This window comes from Rosa chinensis, chromosome 5 (assembly GCF_002994745.2).
Source record: "Rosa chinensis cultivar Old Blush chromosome 5, RchiOBHm-V2, whole genome shotgun sequence".
NCBI lineage: Eukaryota > Viridiplantae > Streptophyta > Magnoliopsida > Rosales > Rosaceae > Rosa > Rosa chinensis.
This window is the reverse complement of record NC_037092.1, coordinates 86492919-86508497: the sequence shown is the minus strand read 5'-3', so window position 1 is coordinate 86508497 and position 15579 is coordinate 86492919. Positions and strand designations below refer to the sequence as shown.

Genomic DNA, 15579 nt, shown 5'->3' with positions numbered 1-15579 from the left:
CCTTTAGCTAAGAGTATCCATGTCAAATGAAAACATTCAATTACCAAGAGGGTGGTTTCTTCCCCTCATGAAACGTGGATCACAACCGAGACAAATCTGGGATTAAAGCATGCATTCTCCCATATTCCATATGCATATAATTTAAGAACATCAAACTTGGATTAGATCATCAAAGAGAGAAATAGGGTTAATTACCAACCCCTCGGATCCCAACAATTGATAATAAAACAATAGTTAATCATTGTTTCTGAAGAGGAAAATTCAAGCTCACAAGTTAAATTGGAGATGAACTGAAGAAACAAAGAGTTTCTTTCTCCGCCAATACACAGAGTTAACGGCAAAGTTCTTCACCCAAAAAAAAAAAAAAAAGTTAAACGGCAAAGTTGTCTCAATATTTAAGGAAGAAAAAAAAATCTTAATTAAGATATTTAAAAAAAAATAAAAATCTTAATTAAGACAAATGGGATGGTACACTTGTAAACAATTAGATTACATGAATGATTGAGATTTTACGAACTTCACAAAACTTCACCAAAAATAACTTTAGAGGAGCTGGATCCATTAAAATTTATGGCTTTAATAACGTAGGAAACTAAAGAATTGTTTAAGGATATCTCTATTTGTGTTTGGCCCAAACTCTAGGTTACTTGACCTAGTGGTAATAGGGTTTAATTAAAAGAATCTAGAGATTATCTTTCCTTGTATGATTCTAACTCTATGCATTGTAATCCTCTATATAAAGAGGCCCCTATTATCAATGAGAATACACAGCGATTATCTCTCAATTTCTGATTCCCTAAAACACGTTATCAGCACGAAGCCCTAACCCTGAAACGCTACGATATTAGGCTTCAATCTCAGGAGCCCAGTTACCGGCCTCGCTTGCGCTTCCCCCACACCAACGTAGCAGCACTGCCGTAAAAAAAAAAAAAAGACGCAAGAAGCTATGAGGCAGCAAAGAAAGAAAAAAAACCGGAAGCTGCGCACATTGGCAGAAGGAAAAAGAAGAAAGAAAAAGGGACCAGCCCAGAGAAAAAAAAGGGAAGGCCCACGGCCTGAAGAAGAAAAGAGAAAAAAAAAAAAAAAACAAAGGAGTAAGCCCACGTGAGCTAGTAGAAGAAGAAAGGAAGAAGAAGAAAAAGGGCAAGCGGCCCCACTGCCAGAAGAACAAAAGAATAAAAGGAAGAAGAAGAAAAAGGGCACGCGGCCCACCTGCCAGAAGAAGAAGAAGAAAAGAAGGAAAAAAAAAAAAAACCTGCGGCCCGCTGATAGAAAAGAAGAAAGAAAAAAAAAAAAAGAGGCCTGCGGCCCACTGAGAGAAGAAGAAGTCAAGGCCCACCAGCCAACTCTGGCCACTGGAGACTTTTTCCGACTAAATTCCTGCAATTTTCTACACTTTTCAAGGTATGTTTTAAAAGTTCTTTTAGTTCCCGTTTTTAGAGTTTTAAATTCAATTTCTCTTCTTTTTCGGGGACTTGCAACCTCCCTTCTTCTACCCCCCTTTCTTTATCATAGAGGAGACCAAATTAAGCTGAACTGTGGGAGTTCGTTCTCACTCCAAGCTTGGAGCTTGTAAAGTTCTCCAAACTTAGAATTTGTCGAGATAAAATGATCGACCACAAACATCATTGTTTCGATCTAATCCAAACCCTCTTGGAATCAAATTTCTTGGAAGCGACTATGCTCGGAAATTCCTAATTTCTTGGAAGCAACTACGCTCAGAAATTTTATTTATTTTCGTGGTAGCCTTTTTCGCTCCGAAACTAACCCTAATTTCTTGTTCTCTTTCAGGATGAGTAGCCTGAACAAATTGGACTTTGCTCCATTGGGAACAACTGGCTCTGAATATCACAGGTGGGTTCATGATATCCGCCAGCATCTCAAGACCGATGGAATCTTGGATACGATTCTCGAGCCTAGCCAGGACGTGCTAACTGTTGAGCAAGCTCAGGCTTTGGAAGCAAATAGAGCGGCCTTAGAGGCAAATAAGGCGAAAGCCATCATCCTAATGACTCGTCATATGGATGATTCGCTCCAGTACGAGTGTATAAATGAAGAAGGCCCCAGAAGGCTGTGGGTCTCACTCGAAGATAGATTTGGCAACGTCCGTGACTCCCTGCTTCCTGACCTAGAAGTGAGATGGCATAGTCTCCGCTTCTATGATTTCAAGTCAGTTCTTGACTACAACTCGGAAGCACTTCGCATTAAATCCTTAATGGAATTTTGTGGTAAAGAGATCACAAATGCGATGTTGATTGAGAAGACTCTCTCTACTTTCCCTGTCTCTGCATTGATGGTTGCTAAGAACTATCGAATCGATGTCACTGCAAGACGAATTACAAGGTTTCATGAGCTCATTGGAGCTATGAATGTCGCTGAAAAGCATGACAACATCCTTGTGAAGAACTATAATTCGAGATCCGTGGGAACAGATCATATTCCGGAATCCAATTATAGTCGCGCCCCAAAGAGAGGGCGCAAGAGCGAAACCCTAATCTTAGGAATACATTTGGACGTTCTGGTCCATATAATCGCTCTACTTAGGAAGATAATCGCCAATATAGGCGAACACGGAACCGAAGAGGTAAACGTGGAAAGAGAGAGGGAGGCAACGCCTCTGGCCATGTTGATGGCGCCACCAACACTAAGAGCCATCTAAATGACGCTTTCAAAGCACCTCAATCAATGGAGTTTGAGTAAAGAGATGTATATTCTCGATGTGGAGTGTCTGATCATTGGGCACACATTTGTAGAGCTCGTGGAGAAATTGTCACCGCCTACAAAGCATATTGTGAAGCAAGGGAAGCTCACTATATGGAACAAGAAGATCAAGAAAATGATCTAGAGTGAAGGGTTAAAGACTACAAATCTGGCTGGGATCAATAGATCGCCAATTCTGTTTAAGTCTTTATTTTTCCAAGAGATGTAATAGGCAATTGCCATATATATACTTTGTAGTAAATGCCAATGGTGTAGTCTTTCTTCAAAGTAGGCTCACCCAAAGTAAGTGTGATGTTTAGGAAGGTTCTGAGATTAGTGGTACTTAAGCGAGCCTTGCTCCACCGACATCTCTCTACTCACCTGGTCACATTTATTTTGGAATTACCGAAAGAAGTTAGACGACTACCATTGTTTTGCATTAGCTAGCATTTGGATTAGATTCTCCTAATGGTTAAGAGACAATGATGTACTTTGTTGGCTTATGAATAAAACTTCGAGTCCTTTATGACTCCATTTTGATTTTGAGCATATGACTTTTGTGACTACGATGGCTGGGCCATCAATATTAATTCAAGGACATGGAGTAGCCCAAGTTCCACTTGCCAAATGGCACCTTGATTACAGTTGTCACAAAAACTCTCTACGCTCTTAGGGCAAATCGTACCCTATGAATAGCCAACGAATTCCATGCGAAAATGCATGTAGAGAACAGAAATGAGTTCCTTTGCAATACCTTTAATGATTGCGAACAAAGACGCATCTTAGAGAAGTTTATGTGTCTCTCTAGTGGACTCTATGTCACTATTCGAGCTATTAATCCAATAAAAGTTATAAGAGAAGATCTCTTGGATTTAGACACATATTGGCTTTGTCACGACAGGATAGATCATCCTAGTCATGATATGATGATCTGTCTACCAAAGACTTCACATGGACATCCTTTCTCTCGAGCGAAATGAAGCATGAATCAAAAGTTGATTCCTAGACTACGTGTGACCGACGCTGCTGCCTAGGGCACTGCCTCCATCCACCACCAGCCTAGGGCTGGCGCAGTCCCTATCCATGACCCCATGGATGGAGTCCATCATGGTGATAGCGCCCCAGGTGATGCTGCAATCACCAACTTGCTTCAAATAGCGTTTTAGACGACCAGGCCTAACCAAAATACTCAATGGTTGCTTCTAAGGTCCCTCGCTCGTTTTACAAAGCCCGTTCCTTAGGGAAATTAGGACTGAGACCGTCCTATGCAAAGAATATGACATTACTCATTCTGTTCTTACAAAGAATCCGTAGGGATTTTGTGGATTGATTCAACCAACTTGCGGACGCTTAAATATTTCATGATATTGGTTGACACGCAAACACGCTGGTCACGTGTTGTGCCATTGTCCACCTATAAATGCTGCTTACGCTACACTTCTAGCACATATCATATGACAACGGGCTCACTCCCCAGATCATCCTATTCAGTCAATTGGATTTGACTATGCTAGAGAGTTTACATCGAAAGACTTTCGATGGATATTGCAATGGGCTTGATGTTGGACATCACATTCCCATGTACACACCCAATTGGTCTCGCGAAAATGACTACGATGGTAGTCCGGACATTGGTAATGCGCACCAATCTCCTTATATCCGCTTGGGGTGATACAATATCGCATGCAGCTATGCTAATTCGTCTACAACCTACCGCCCTTCAATGTACCTATGCGTTACAGCTAGTGACTGGGTACACGTATTTTGTATTTACGCACATTTGAGTGAGCCATTTATGTGCCAATTGCGCCGCCACAATGCTCTATGATGGGTCCTTACAGAAGAATGGGCAACTACATTGGATTTGAGACTCCAACAATCGTTCGCCACTTGATGCCCTTGCAAGGCGATCTCTTTACCGCTAGATTTGCGGGTTGTCACTTTGATGAGACAGTCTTCCCGTCGTTCGGGGGAGATAAGAACACAGATGTTCAACAGGAACGACAGGAATTGTCGTGGTCTGTCCCCATTATGTCTCATCTCGATCCCTATTACAGTGACGAGATCACACAAATATGCTGCAAACATACCTGCAAGGAAGAACGTCCCTACGAGAGGACGTAGCGTCACCCTACATGGAGGTAGGCATGGCGCCAATGCCAAAGAGAGTGGCACTCTGGCATTACAGGCCATGGCCCCAGCTAGGATGCGTGGGTTCGAAGGATACATTGGCACAAACCAATCCTCGATCATCGACACTCAAAAATCCGTCTCATGAGTATCTTCTGGGTTATGGTTATCGTTGGGGGACGCCTTAACGTCAGAACCTATTCCTGAGAATATAGAGCTCTATAAAAATTACACTAGTGTACATGAGACGTGAGATAGAAACTCCATCATAATTGATGATGTAGTTGCGCATGAGTTTGTTGAGTCTAATGATATCGAACCACGCTCCGTTGATTAATGAATGCCAACGTAGAGAAATTTGGCCTAAATGGAAAGATGCGATCCAGGTTAAGATGGATTCTCTAACGAAGATGAAGGTTTTCGAGCTAGAGATGCCAACACCTCCTAACATAAAACCTGTTGACTAATAGGTCTTCGTTACAAAGCGTAGTGAGAAAAAGAGATGGTAATCTCGCCTTATGGCGCAAGGCTTCTCACAAAACGCCCTGGAATCGACTACGATGAGACATATTCTCTCATAATGGATGTCATTGCACTCCACTACCCTGTCAGTTTGGTAGTTTCCGAATAACTGAACATGCAGCTTACAAATGTGGTCACTACGTATCTCTATAGGGATCTAGATACGGAATATACATAAAGATTCATGGTGAACTTCATTTACCCAAAGTCAAGTGGCTCTAGACCATGGAGCGCGTTTACAAAGAGGTTGAAACGCTCACTAAAGTGACTACTTGATTGGGAAGGGATATGCCCACACGTTTCTATGACAAGTTTCGGATTCTATCGCAGTTCATGTTGGACATGATATTCATTAGAAGCCCTTAAAGAGTTAAGGGAAACCGCTGAACACTTGAAATCCGTAGTTTGAGATGAAGGATTTTGGGAGAACACGATTATGGCTCAGTTTGGAACTTGAGCATCGTGTCGATAGATGCTTAGGCATTTTGACAAGGTCAAGCCTTCGAGCACCCCCATGATCGTCCGTAGTCTTGATCCTGAAAAGGATCCTCTTCGTCGAAAGGATTATGACGAAGATGTGCTAGAGGCAGAAGTGCCTTACTTAGTACAATAGGCGCATTATTGTACTTATCCCAATGCACAAGACCGGACATCTCATATGTTGTGAACTTGTTAGCTAGATATAGCTCTGCGCCAACGCGACGCCATTGGATTGGTGTAAAAGATATCTTTCGATACTTGAGATGTATGAGTGATATGAGCTTGTTCTATCCCTACAAAGAGATGATGGATTCGGACCCATCACACACCAGGTATGCCGCCAACACTGGCCTGCGTCCATTCTCCCCATCCCAAAACAACATGTGTTTTGGAAGGTTTTGCTGATATTGGGTATCTCTCTGACCCATACAAAGGTCATTCCCAAAATGGTTAAGTGTTCACCATGGGGAAAAACCGTGATATCTTGGAGGTCTACAGAACAGACCCTAGTCGCTATATCTTCGAACAATGCATAGATTATTGCTCTTCACAAAGTGGTTCGTGAATGTATATGGATTGGATCCATAATTACGCATGTTCGAAGTAATTGTGGTTTGAAGTCTACCACAGATGAGCCTACGAGCATTTAAGATAATGCTGCTTGTTTTGAACAAATGAGGTAAGGCTACATCAAAAGCGATAACACCAAGCATAATCAGCAACAACAGACACTCCTCAAGATCAAAGTGAACTAGGTTCGATCTGAGGACAGTGAGGCAGACTTGTTTACTAAGTCATTGCCCAAATCCACGTTCGAGAAACATATGGCAAGAATTGACTTGCGGAAATTATCTGAACTCCCATGATCGTAGTCATCAGGGGGAGGCACAGACATCAGGGGGAGATGTCTACATGTTCACCTCGAAACGTGAAGGGTGTGTTGTGCTCTTTTTCCCTTCGACCGAGGTTATTTTTGTCCCACTGGGTTTTTGTTACTCGGCAAGGTTTTTAACGAGGCAACGAGAGAAGCACCGCTTTTGGACAACACAAGGGGGAGTGTTTAAGGATATCTCTATTTATGTTTGGCCCAAACTCTAGGTTACTTGACCTAGTGGTAATAGGGTTTAATTAGAAGAATCTAGAGATTATCTTTCTTTGTATGATTCTAACTCTATGCATTGCAATCCTCTATATAAAGAGGCCCCTATTATCAATGAGAATACACAGCGATTATCTCTCAATTTCTGATTTCCTAAAACAAGAATATCAATTCTGTTCTCCATGAAACAGAAGTATAGGGACTTATCCTTAATCCATCATCTTCCCATTCCACGTTTATCATTAGCGCTCATTCTCAAAACTTATTTGTGCCTTCGAGTTGAGGTTGATGCATCAGCTAAAATTCTTCCTGATACGCCTAAAAGCAAGCGCATAATTTAACCCTGAAATGTCATTGTTAGTATATAGTAAGTAGGGATCGTTCTATTCCGGGGATTGAGGGTACACCTGTCAATGTAGGACAAACAAACAATTAAAATTAAAACAAAGTGTATTATTTACACTATATAAACATATGTACGAAAAAAGGGGGGTTTTGGATTTGGATTTCGAAAATTAACCTAAGTAAAGAAAACAAGTAAAACATAAAAAACACAATTATACGAATGGAGTGAGAGAACAAAGATCAAAACCGAAAACTATGATTAAAATCAATTCAAACCCTAGTATTGTTCATCTAAGTCATGAGAAGGGAGTTGATCATGTGAAACGTTAGAAAGCAAACGATTTCCCATTTTTACTTTTCAATGCTACTTAATCTAAGTGAAAGCACAAAGACTAATCCTATCAAACATGCACTCAAGCCCTAGAAAGCCAGTCAATCATACACATTCAACGCATTAAACACCTAGAAAGGCTATCAACTCAAGTGTGCAACTTAGTATGAAAAAGTCCACCTAATTGCAATCCTTTTTAATTAAATTCGGTTTTTGCACAAAACCTTTACTACTTTTCGATTCAAGAACACAAAACCAAAAAGTTGATTCATGTTCTTAAATTGTAGCACCAATCATATAAAAACCCTAAGTGTTTCGAACCACCTAAGATTAAAATACGAAAGATATCTATAAAGCAAATTTAATTAAACAAACTCACATAAGCAACCTTCGAATTACAATAATAGAATCTGAAAATTTCATTCAATCATATAAAAATTCCAGAAATAATACTTTGTTCAAACACATATGTCAACTAGTTCATAACCAACGAAATTCAAAGCAAAGGTTACAAAGGAGAATCGGATTACACCGTGGATGAAGATGAGATGAACGAATTGATGTTGTGGTCTCTTGAATCTCGAAAGCAAGCTTCAAGGATGGTGGTGGATGAGTGCTCACGGCTTCTCTTCTTCTTTTTTGGCCTTGCTTGAACTCGTGGAGATGACTAGAGGATGGAGGAAGGAGAGAGCAACCTCACGGCAACACTAGGTATTTTCTGATTTTTTTCTAAAGTGTAAACGTCAAAAGAGAGAGAGCCCAAACGTTGAGAAAAGGGGAGTATATATAGGGGACGGCCTCCTTGCTCTCCAAGCCGTGTGCTCCCTCAATAATCTCACGGCAACAATGTGATAACTCCACATAATTTCCTCCAATGCTTGCTTGCCACATAAGCCCTATGAGGTGGTTCAACCAATCACAAAATTTTCTTTTAATTCCCTAGAAATCTTGGCCGAAATTCCTTGAGATAATTTCTGATTTTTCTTGTTTCAATTCGGCCAAACTTCCTTTAGGAATTCTAGGGATGAATCTAGACTCCTTTTTAGCCGTTTCTTGGTCTCCACACATATTTTCTTTCCTTAAAAATTTCCCTAGAAAATCTCTTTTCCGAAATCTTTTATTTTCTCTTTGATTCACACGGCTATTCCTTCTTTTCCTCTTGGCTTGGACGGCAAAAGATCTCCTAGGGTTTATCTTTCCTTTAAAATTGCCCTAGAAAATCTCCACCGAAATCTTCTTTATATTTCTGATTTCCACGCCAACTTCCTTGTTTATCTCTTAGGATTTCACGGCAAACTCTTTCTAGGGTTTCTTCATTGCGTCACAAACCCTAATTCCATGGGCTTTGTGGGCTTTTAATTCAATTGCCGAAAATCCACTTCATTCTTGAGAGTTCTTGGGCCTCCATGCGCCACCTTTATGCCATGTCATCATCTAGAGTCTTCAAGAAGCTTCCCTCATGCCATGTCACTTCATTAATTCGATCTCCACTCTTGGTTGGCTCAAGAGTCTTGTTTTGGCAAGCTTTCCTCTCTGGACAGGGTTTCCTGGTTGGACCAGGAAAGCTTCATTTCTTCATTTCTGCTCATTTGTGCTTCCCTTTGTACTTCATCTTGTCTCCCTCCAACGTTGGCTAGCTTCTCTCTCCATTTGTGAGCTCATTTCAGCTCATTTGTGACAAGGACCTGAAAATAGAAACTGTTAGTGAAAAATAGAAACTTCCCTAAAATGAAAAATGGCAACTTTCCTAAACTGAAAATGGGAAACTTTCTAAAATGAAAAATAGAAACTACAAAAATGGAAACTTTCTACAAATAGGAACTTTCCCAATCGAAGAATGGAAACTTTCCTAAACAGAGTTTTATTAAGGAAATAACGCAGAAAATGTAGGGAATTGCAGTTAAAACGTCGCATTAAAATGCTCCTATCAAATTCCCCCACACTTAGCTTTTGCTAGTCCCTTAACAAAATCACAGAAAGACACACACTAAGACTCAACGGAAATTTAAAGACTCAACCAAACGAAAATTCTATTGCCCTTCAACTTTTTTGTCTCAGCAACCTCTTACTTTCACAACACCAAGATTAGCACTTAACCAAGAGTCAATGTTTAAGCACTCGAGAGTTAATTGAAACACATAATTTTCACATACACAAGTAGGACTTGGTTGTAACAATGGTGATGGGTTCTGTTAAGCATGTTTCAAACAAGTTTGATTCAAATCCTTACAAGGTATATCCACTCTTTCTTCTCTCAGATCATGGCAATGCTTAAAAGCTTATACACTCAAGTATATGTGAAAGATAGCAAGTATATCACATAATGCAAGAAACGAAAGCACAAGTATAATTTTCTTATAAAGATCTCATGAAAGGTACCAACTACTTGCACAGATGGACCCAAGCCATATGTTCAACTCTTGTAACTCATCTCCACATCAAGGGCTGTCCCATCTTAAGGATCAAGAAGGTCTTATCAAGGGTTGTAATGGGGCCATGACTCAAGGTTTAAAGAAACGAAGGGTAAGGAATTTAACAAAGTGTCCTAAAAACCTAGTAGAGCACATGTAGATGTAGAGACCTCAAGAAATCCACCAAGGCATTGCAAAAACGTCACTTTCCCATGGGGGTGTTATAAAGGGGCCTAATGTCTTCATGTTGGGCCCAGAATTTACTCTAAACTTCCTTTGGTCTCTAGTGGGTTGGACAAAGGCCAAATTTTTCTGTAATGGGCCTTCAATTCAAGGTAAACTCCAAACTCACCAAGTATGGGAGACTAAAATCCATAGATATATTTCTCTTTTTTCTTTCTTTCTTTTCTTAGCCGTACAATTTTTTTCTTTTTTACTTTATTTTTCTCGGCTTTTTCATACATTTTTCTTTTATGGACAAGTCTACCCCCACACTTGAACTTTCACCTCTTCTCATCCTTCATTATTGACGCCAAAATGTCTTCAAGTAAAGTCTCAATTTAGCTCCACTAAGTTCTTAGAACAAAGGGTAGGGTTATAGTTATACTAAGGTTTAGGTTAAAGATTTTAAGGGTGATGAAAGAAAAGGCTTAATGTAGGCTCAAAGAGGTTTTTCTAGGGAGTCCCACGACGGGCACAAACAGGGACACAGGTTTATTTGGCAATGGTGGTAATTCCTAGGGTGCCTCTATCCTTTCCAGAATCAGGGCCATGTATTGATATATGTCTCAACAAGCACAAGAGCGAATTCTAGCATTCTCTAGTCCATCAAACTTAATCTATGGCAAGTAGTCAATCAAGATGAAAGAATAATGAGATCATCAAAACATCGCCAAGAAAATAAGAATATATTTTTCAATTATCACTCCAAGAAAAAGGGACAAGGCTCAATCATCTCACATGGGCTTTATGAATCACAACTCATCCTAACATGCTCATATTCTGTACCAAGGTCATGCAATCCATATCCACTACAAAGCATACATTTTTCACATATCTCAATTAACCAAAGAATACCATGTTAAAATTATCTCAATATTGTGATCCTCTTTTAATTATGATTTCAGAGATATAGAATCATCCTAGACAATTGAAAGGCATCCTATGACTCGAAAATAAAAACAAAAGCAACGAAATTTTTTTAAATTTTGACATTTTTCGATTTTTTTTTTTTGTATATATTTTTTTTTCCAATATATATGACTCAAAATAAAAGACTCAAATATAAATCCCTTCCCCCACACTTAAATATTGCATTGTCCTCAATGTAATCAATTAAAAGCATGCAATGAAACACTTAAGCATGTAGAGATGGAATTTACGAAAATAAAGTTCAAAGAAAAACAAAAGTTACAAAATAAAGAAGTAGGGAAGAAAAAACAAATCTGCGTTGAAGGCTCCTCCACAGCTACTTCTGAATTGGGTTGTCTCCCAAGCAGCGCTTAATGTTTATAGTCTTTCAGCCTAGACTTGTACCTCCATTTAATCCTCTGGTTGTGGGGCGTTTTGGAGGGGTACATCCTCCACTTCATGCTCCACAAATGCTTCATAATAGGGCTTCAGGCGGTGGCCATTCACTTTGAACTCGTTTCCAGTTTGTTCACTCTTGATTTGAACAGCTCCATGGGAGAATACATGAGTAATAATGAAAGGCCCAATCCAACGAGAACGAAGCTTACCTGGGAAGAGTTTTAGACGAGAATGGAAAAGTAGAACTTTTTGGCCCACAACAAACGTCTTCCCATGAATCATCTTGTCATGGAAGGCCTTTGTCTTTTCCTTGTAGACCATTGCACTCTCAAAGGCGTCATTCCTTATCTCCTCCAACTCCTGCAATTGCAATTTTCTATGAAGCCCAGCTTCATCAAGATCCATATTGAACTGCTTCACGGCCCACCAGGCTTTATGCTCTAACTCCACAGGTAAATGGCAAGGCTTGCCATATACAATCCGATATGGGGACATGCCAATGGGTGTCTTGTATGCAGTTCTGTAAGCCCACAATGCATCCTCCAAGCGTAGGGACCAATTCTTCCTGTTAGGGCTAACAGTCTTCTCCAAAATCCTTTTGATCTCACGATTTGAGACTTCAGCCTGCCCACTTGTCTGGGGATGATAAGGTGTAGAGACCTTATGTTTGACATCATACTTCCTCAACAAAGCCTCAATCGTTCGATTACAGAAATGGGATCCACCATCACTAATTAGGACTCTAGGCATTCTAAACCTGCTAAAGATGTTAGACTTGATAAAATCTGCAACAACCTTAGAGTCATTAGTTCGAGTGGCCTTTGCTTCCACCCATTTGGAAACATAGTCCACTGCAAGTAAGATATAGAGAAACCCATAGGAAGAAGGGAATGGTCCCATGAAATCTATACCCCAGACATCAAATATTTCAACAGTGATTATGTTTGACAATGGCATTTGATCTCTAGGACCTAGATTTCCGGTTCTTTGGCATCTATCACATGTTAAACAATAGGTATATGCATCCCTAAATAAAGTTGGCCAAAAGAACCCAGACTCCAACACTTTGAACGCAGTTTTCTTTGACCCAAAGTGACCCCCACATGCTTTAGAGTGACAGAAAGAAAGAATGGCATTTTGTTCATGTTCTGGTATGCACCTCCTAATCAATTGATCTGAGCAGTATTTCCAAAGGTAAGGTTCATCCCAAACATAATATTTCACATTTTTCTTTAGCCTATCCCTATGAGCACGTGACATGGTATCTGGAATTTTTCTAGAAACAATATAGTTCACAATATCTGCATACCATGGTTCACTTACCTGAAGTCCAAAGAGTTGCTCATCTGGAAACGTCTCCACTAGAGGGATAGGGTCTTCTGCATGGACCAAACGACTCAAGTGGTCAGCTACCACATTCTCACTACCCTTCTTGTCCTTGATCTCCAAATCAAACTCTTGTAGGAGTAGGACCCATCTGATCAGCCTTGGTTTCGCCTCTTTCTTGGTCATCAAGTACTTAAGAGCTGCATGGTCAGTATAGATAATGACTTTAGTATCAAGTAAGTAAGAACGAAATTTTTCAAGTGCAAATACCACTGCAAGTAACTCTTTCTCTGTAGTAGAGTAGTTCATTTGTGCATCATTCAGAGTTCTTGAGGCATAGTAGATGGCATAAGGGCGTTTGTCCTTTCTTTGCCCTAAAACAGCTCCAACTGCGAAGTCAGAAGCATCACACATCAGTTCAAAGGGCAATGACCAATCTGGAGGTAGCATGATAGGGGCAGACGTCAACATCTCCTTAAGCTTGTCAAAAGCTTCTTGACATTCCTCGTCAAAGTGAAACGTCACATCCTTCTGGAGTAGGGTGCATAGAGGTCGTGCAATCTTTGAGAAGTCCTTGATAAACCTCCTGTAGAACCCTGCATGACCAAGGAAAGAACGAATCTCTCTCACAGAAGTGGGAGAGGGTAAGTAACGCACAAGGTCTACCTTAGCTTTATCCACTTCTATGCCCCTAGAAGAAACAATATGTCCTAGCACTATCCCTTGCCTAACCATAAAATGGCACTTTTCCCAATTCAAGACAAGGTTAGTCTCCATGCAACGTTTAAGGATCAATTCTAGATTATTGAGACAATCATCAAAACTTTTTCCAAACACAGAAAAATCATCCATGAATACCTCTATGATTTTCTCAATATAATCTGAAAAGATACTTACCATACACCTCTGAAAGGTACCTGGTGCATTGCAGAGTCCAAAGGGCATGCGACGATAAGCAAACGTCCCAAATGGGCAGGTGAATGTCGTCTTCTCTTGATCTTCATTTGCAATGGCAATCTGATTATAACCCGAGTATCCATCTAGGAAGCAGTAGTAGTCATGTCCAGCTAGGCGCTCAAGCATTTGGTCAATGAATGGAAGAGGAAAGTGATCCTTCCTTGTGGTTGCATTGAGCTTCCTATAGTCGATACACACTCTGTGGCCTGTGACTGTCCTCTGGGGCACCAGCTCATTCTCAGCATTTTTTACCACAGTTACCCCAGACTTCTTGGGTACGACTTGAACTGGGGATATCCATTTAGAGTCTGAAATGGGGTAGATCACCCCACAATCAAGGAGTTTGATGACCTCCTTCTTCACCACTTCCATCATTGGAGGGTTGAGACGACGTTGAGCCTCTCTAGTGGGTTTAGACCCCTCCTCCAGAAGTATCCTGTGGACGCATGTTGTAGGGCTAATTCCCTTGATATCCGCCAATGTCCATCCGATGGCGGTCTTGTGTCTCTTCAACATTTCTACCAAGTTATCCTCTTGTGAAGGCGTGAGTGCAGAGGACACTATTACAGGTAAGGTCTCCTTGTCCCCTAAGTAGACATACTTTAAGTGGTCTGGAAGAGGTTTTAGCTCAAGTTCTGGTGCCTGGACCACTGAAGGTAAAGTCTTGTTATCATTTAACTGAATGGACAAAGGTAGAATGGACTTACCTAAAAAGGGTGATGCCTCAAGGAAAGACACGTTCTCAATGATTTTCTCCTCACAAGTGTCTTTTAGCTTGTCCTCTGGAATGGTGATGCCTTCCTTTGTGTAGCCTACCCCACTCTCAAGTGTAGTGACTAAGGTGTCCTCATGCATAATATCAAACATTTTCTGCGCAAGTTCATCCAAAATATCAACAGAAAAACAATCATGAACCTCTAGGGGATACCTCATGGCTTCAAAGATGTTGAAGCCAATAATGTCACCATCGAATTCCATGGTGAGGGAGCCAGCATACACATCTATTTTCGTCCTGGCTGTCCTTAGGAAAGGGCGTCCCAAAAGCAATGGAGTGGAACTCACAGGAGAGTCCTCCATTTCCAACACATAGAAGTCAGCTGGAAAAATAAGATGGTTAACCTGTACAAGCACATCTTCCAACAAACCTCGAGGGTATGCATTAGACCTGTCAGCTAACTGAATGATAACATTGTCAGACTTTAGCGCCCCTAGACCTAGGGTTTCATAAACAGAGTAGGGCATAACATTAACAGATGCTCCTAGGTCTAGCATGGCATTCTTAAAATTCGAGTTACCAATAGTACAAGGAATGGTGAAACTTCCAGGATCCTTACATTTTGGAGGCAACTTCCTCTGAATGAGGGCAGAAACGTTCTCACTTACCTTTACCACCTCTTTCTCTCGATTTTGCCTCCTTGTGGTGCAAAGTTCTTTCAAAAACTTGGCATAATTGGGCATTTGCTTGATAACCTCCAGGAGGGTTCACTTACACCTTCTTGAAAATGTCCAAGATAGCTTGGTCACTTTCATCCTTCTTAGATTGGGCAAACCTGTTTGGGAAAGGCATGCAAGGAGAAGAGGAGTTAGCAATAAACGGATTTGACGAGTTAGAATTTTTACCTTTAGTTTCCGGAATTGCTTTTGAAGGTGAGGGCATTCTTTCTTCTATCCTGGACGTTGCAGGGTCCTTCTCAAGTCCCAACTTGGTGGGCCCTTGCTCTTCTTCAATCTCAATATTCACTTGGGCT

The 15579-nt window shown here is 40.7% G+C and overlaps 1 protein-coding gene across 1 annotated transcript; it reads right to left on the bottom strand.

Annotated features, from left to right (window-relative positions):
• Window positions 1–11560: 11560 nt before the first annotated feature.
• On the bottom strand, window positions 11561–12298 carry LOC121049302. Its single transcript, XM_040506047.1, has one exon. The coding sequence runs from the start codon at window positions 12296–12298 to the stop codon at window positions 11561–11563; it is 738 nt and encodes a 245-aa protein (XP_040361981.1).
• Between the last annotated feature and the right edge of the window lie 3281 nt (window positions 12299–15579).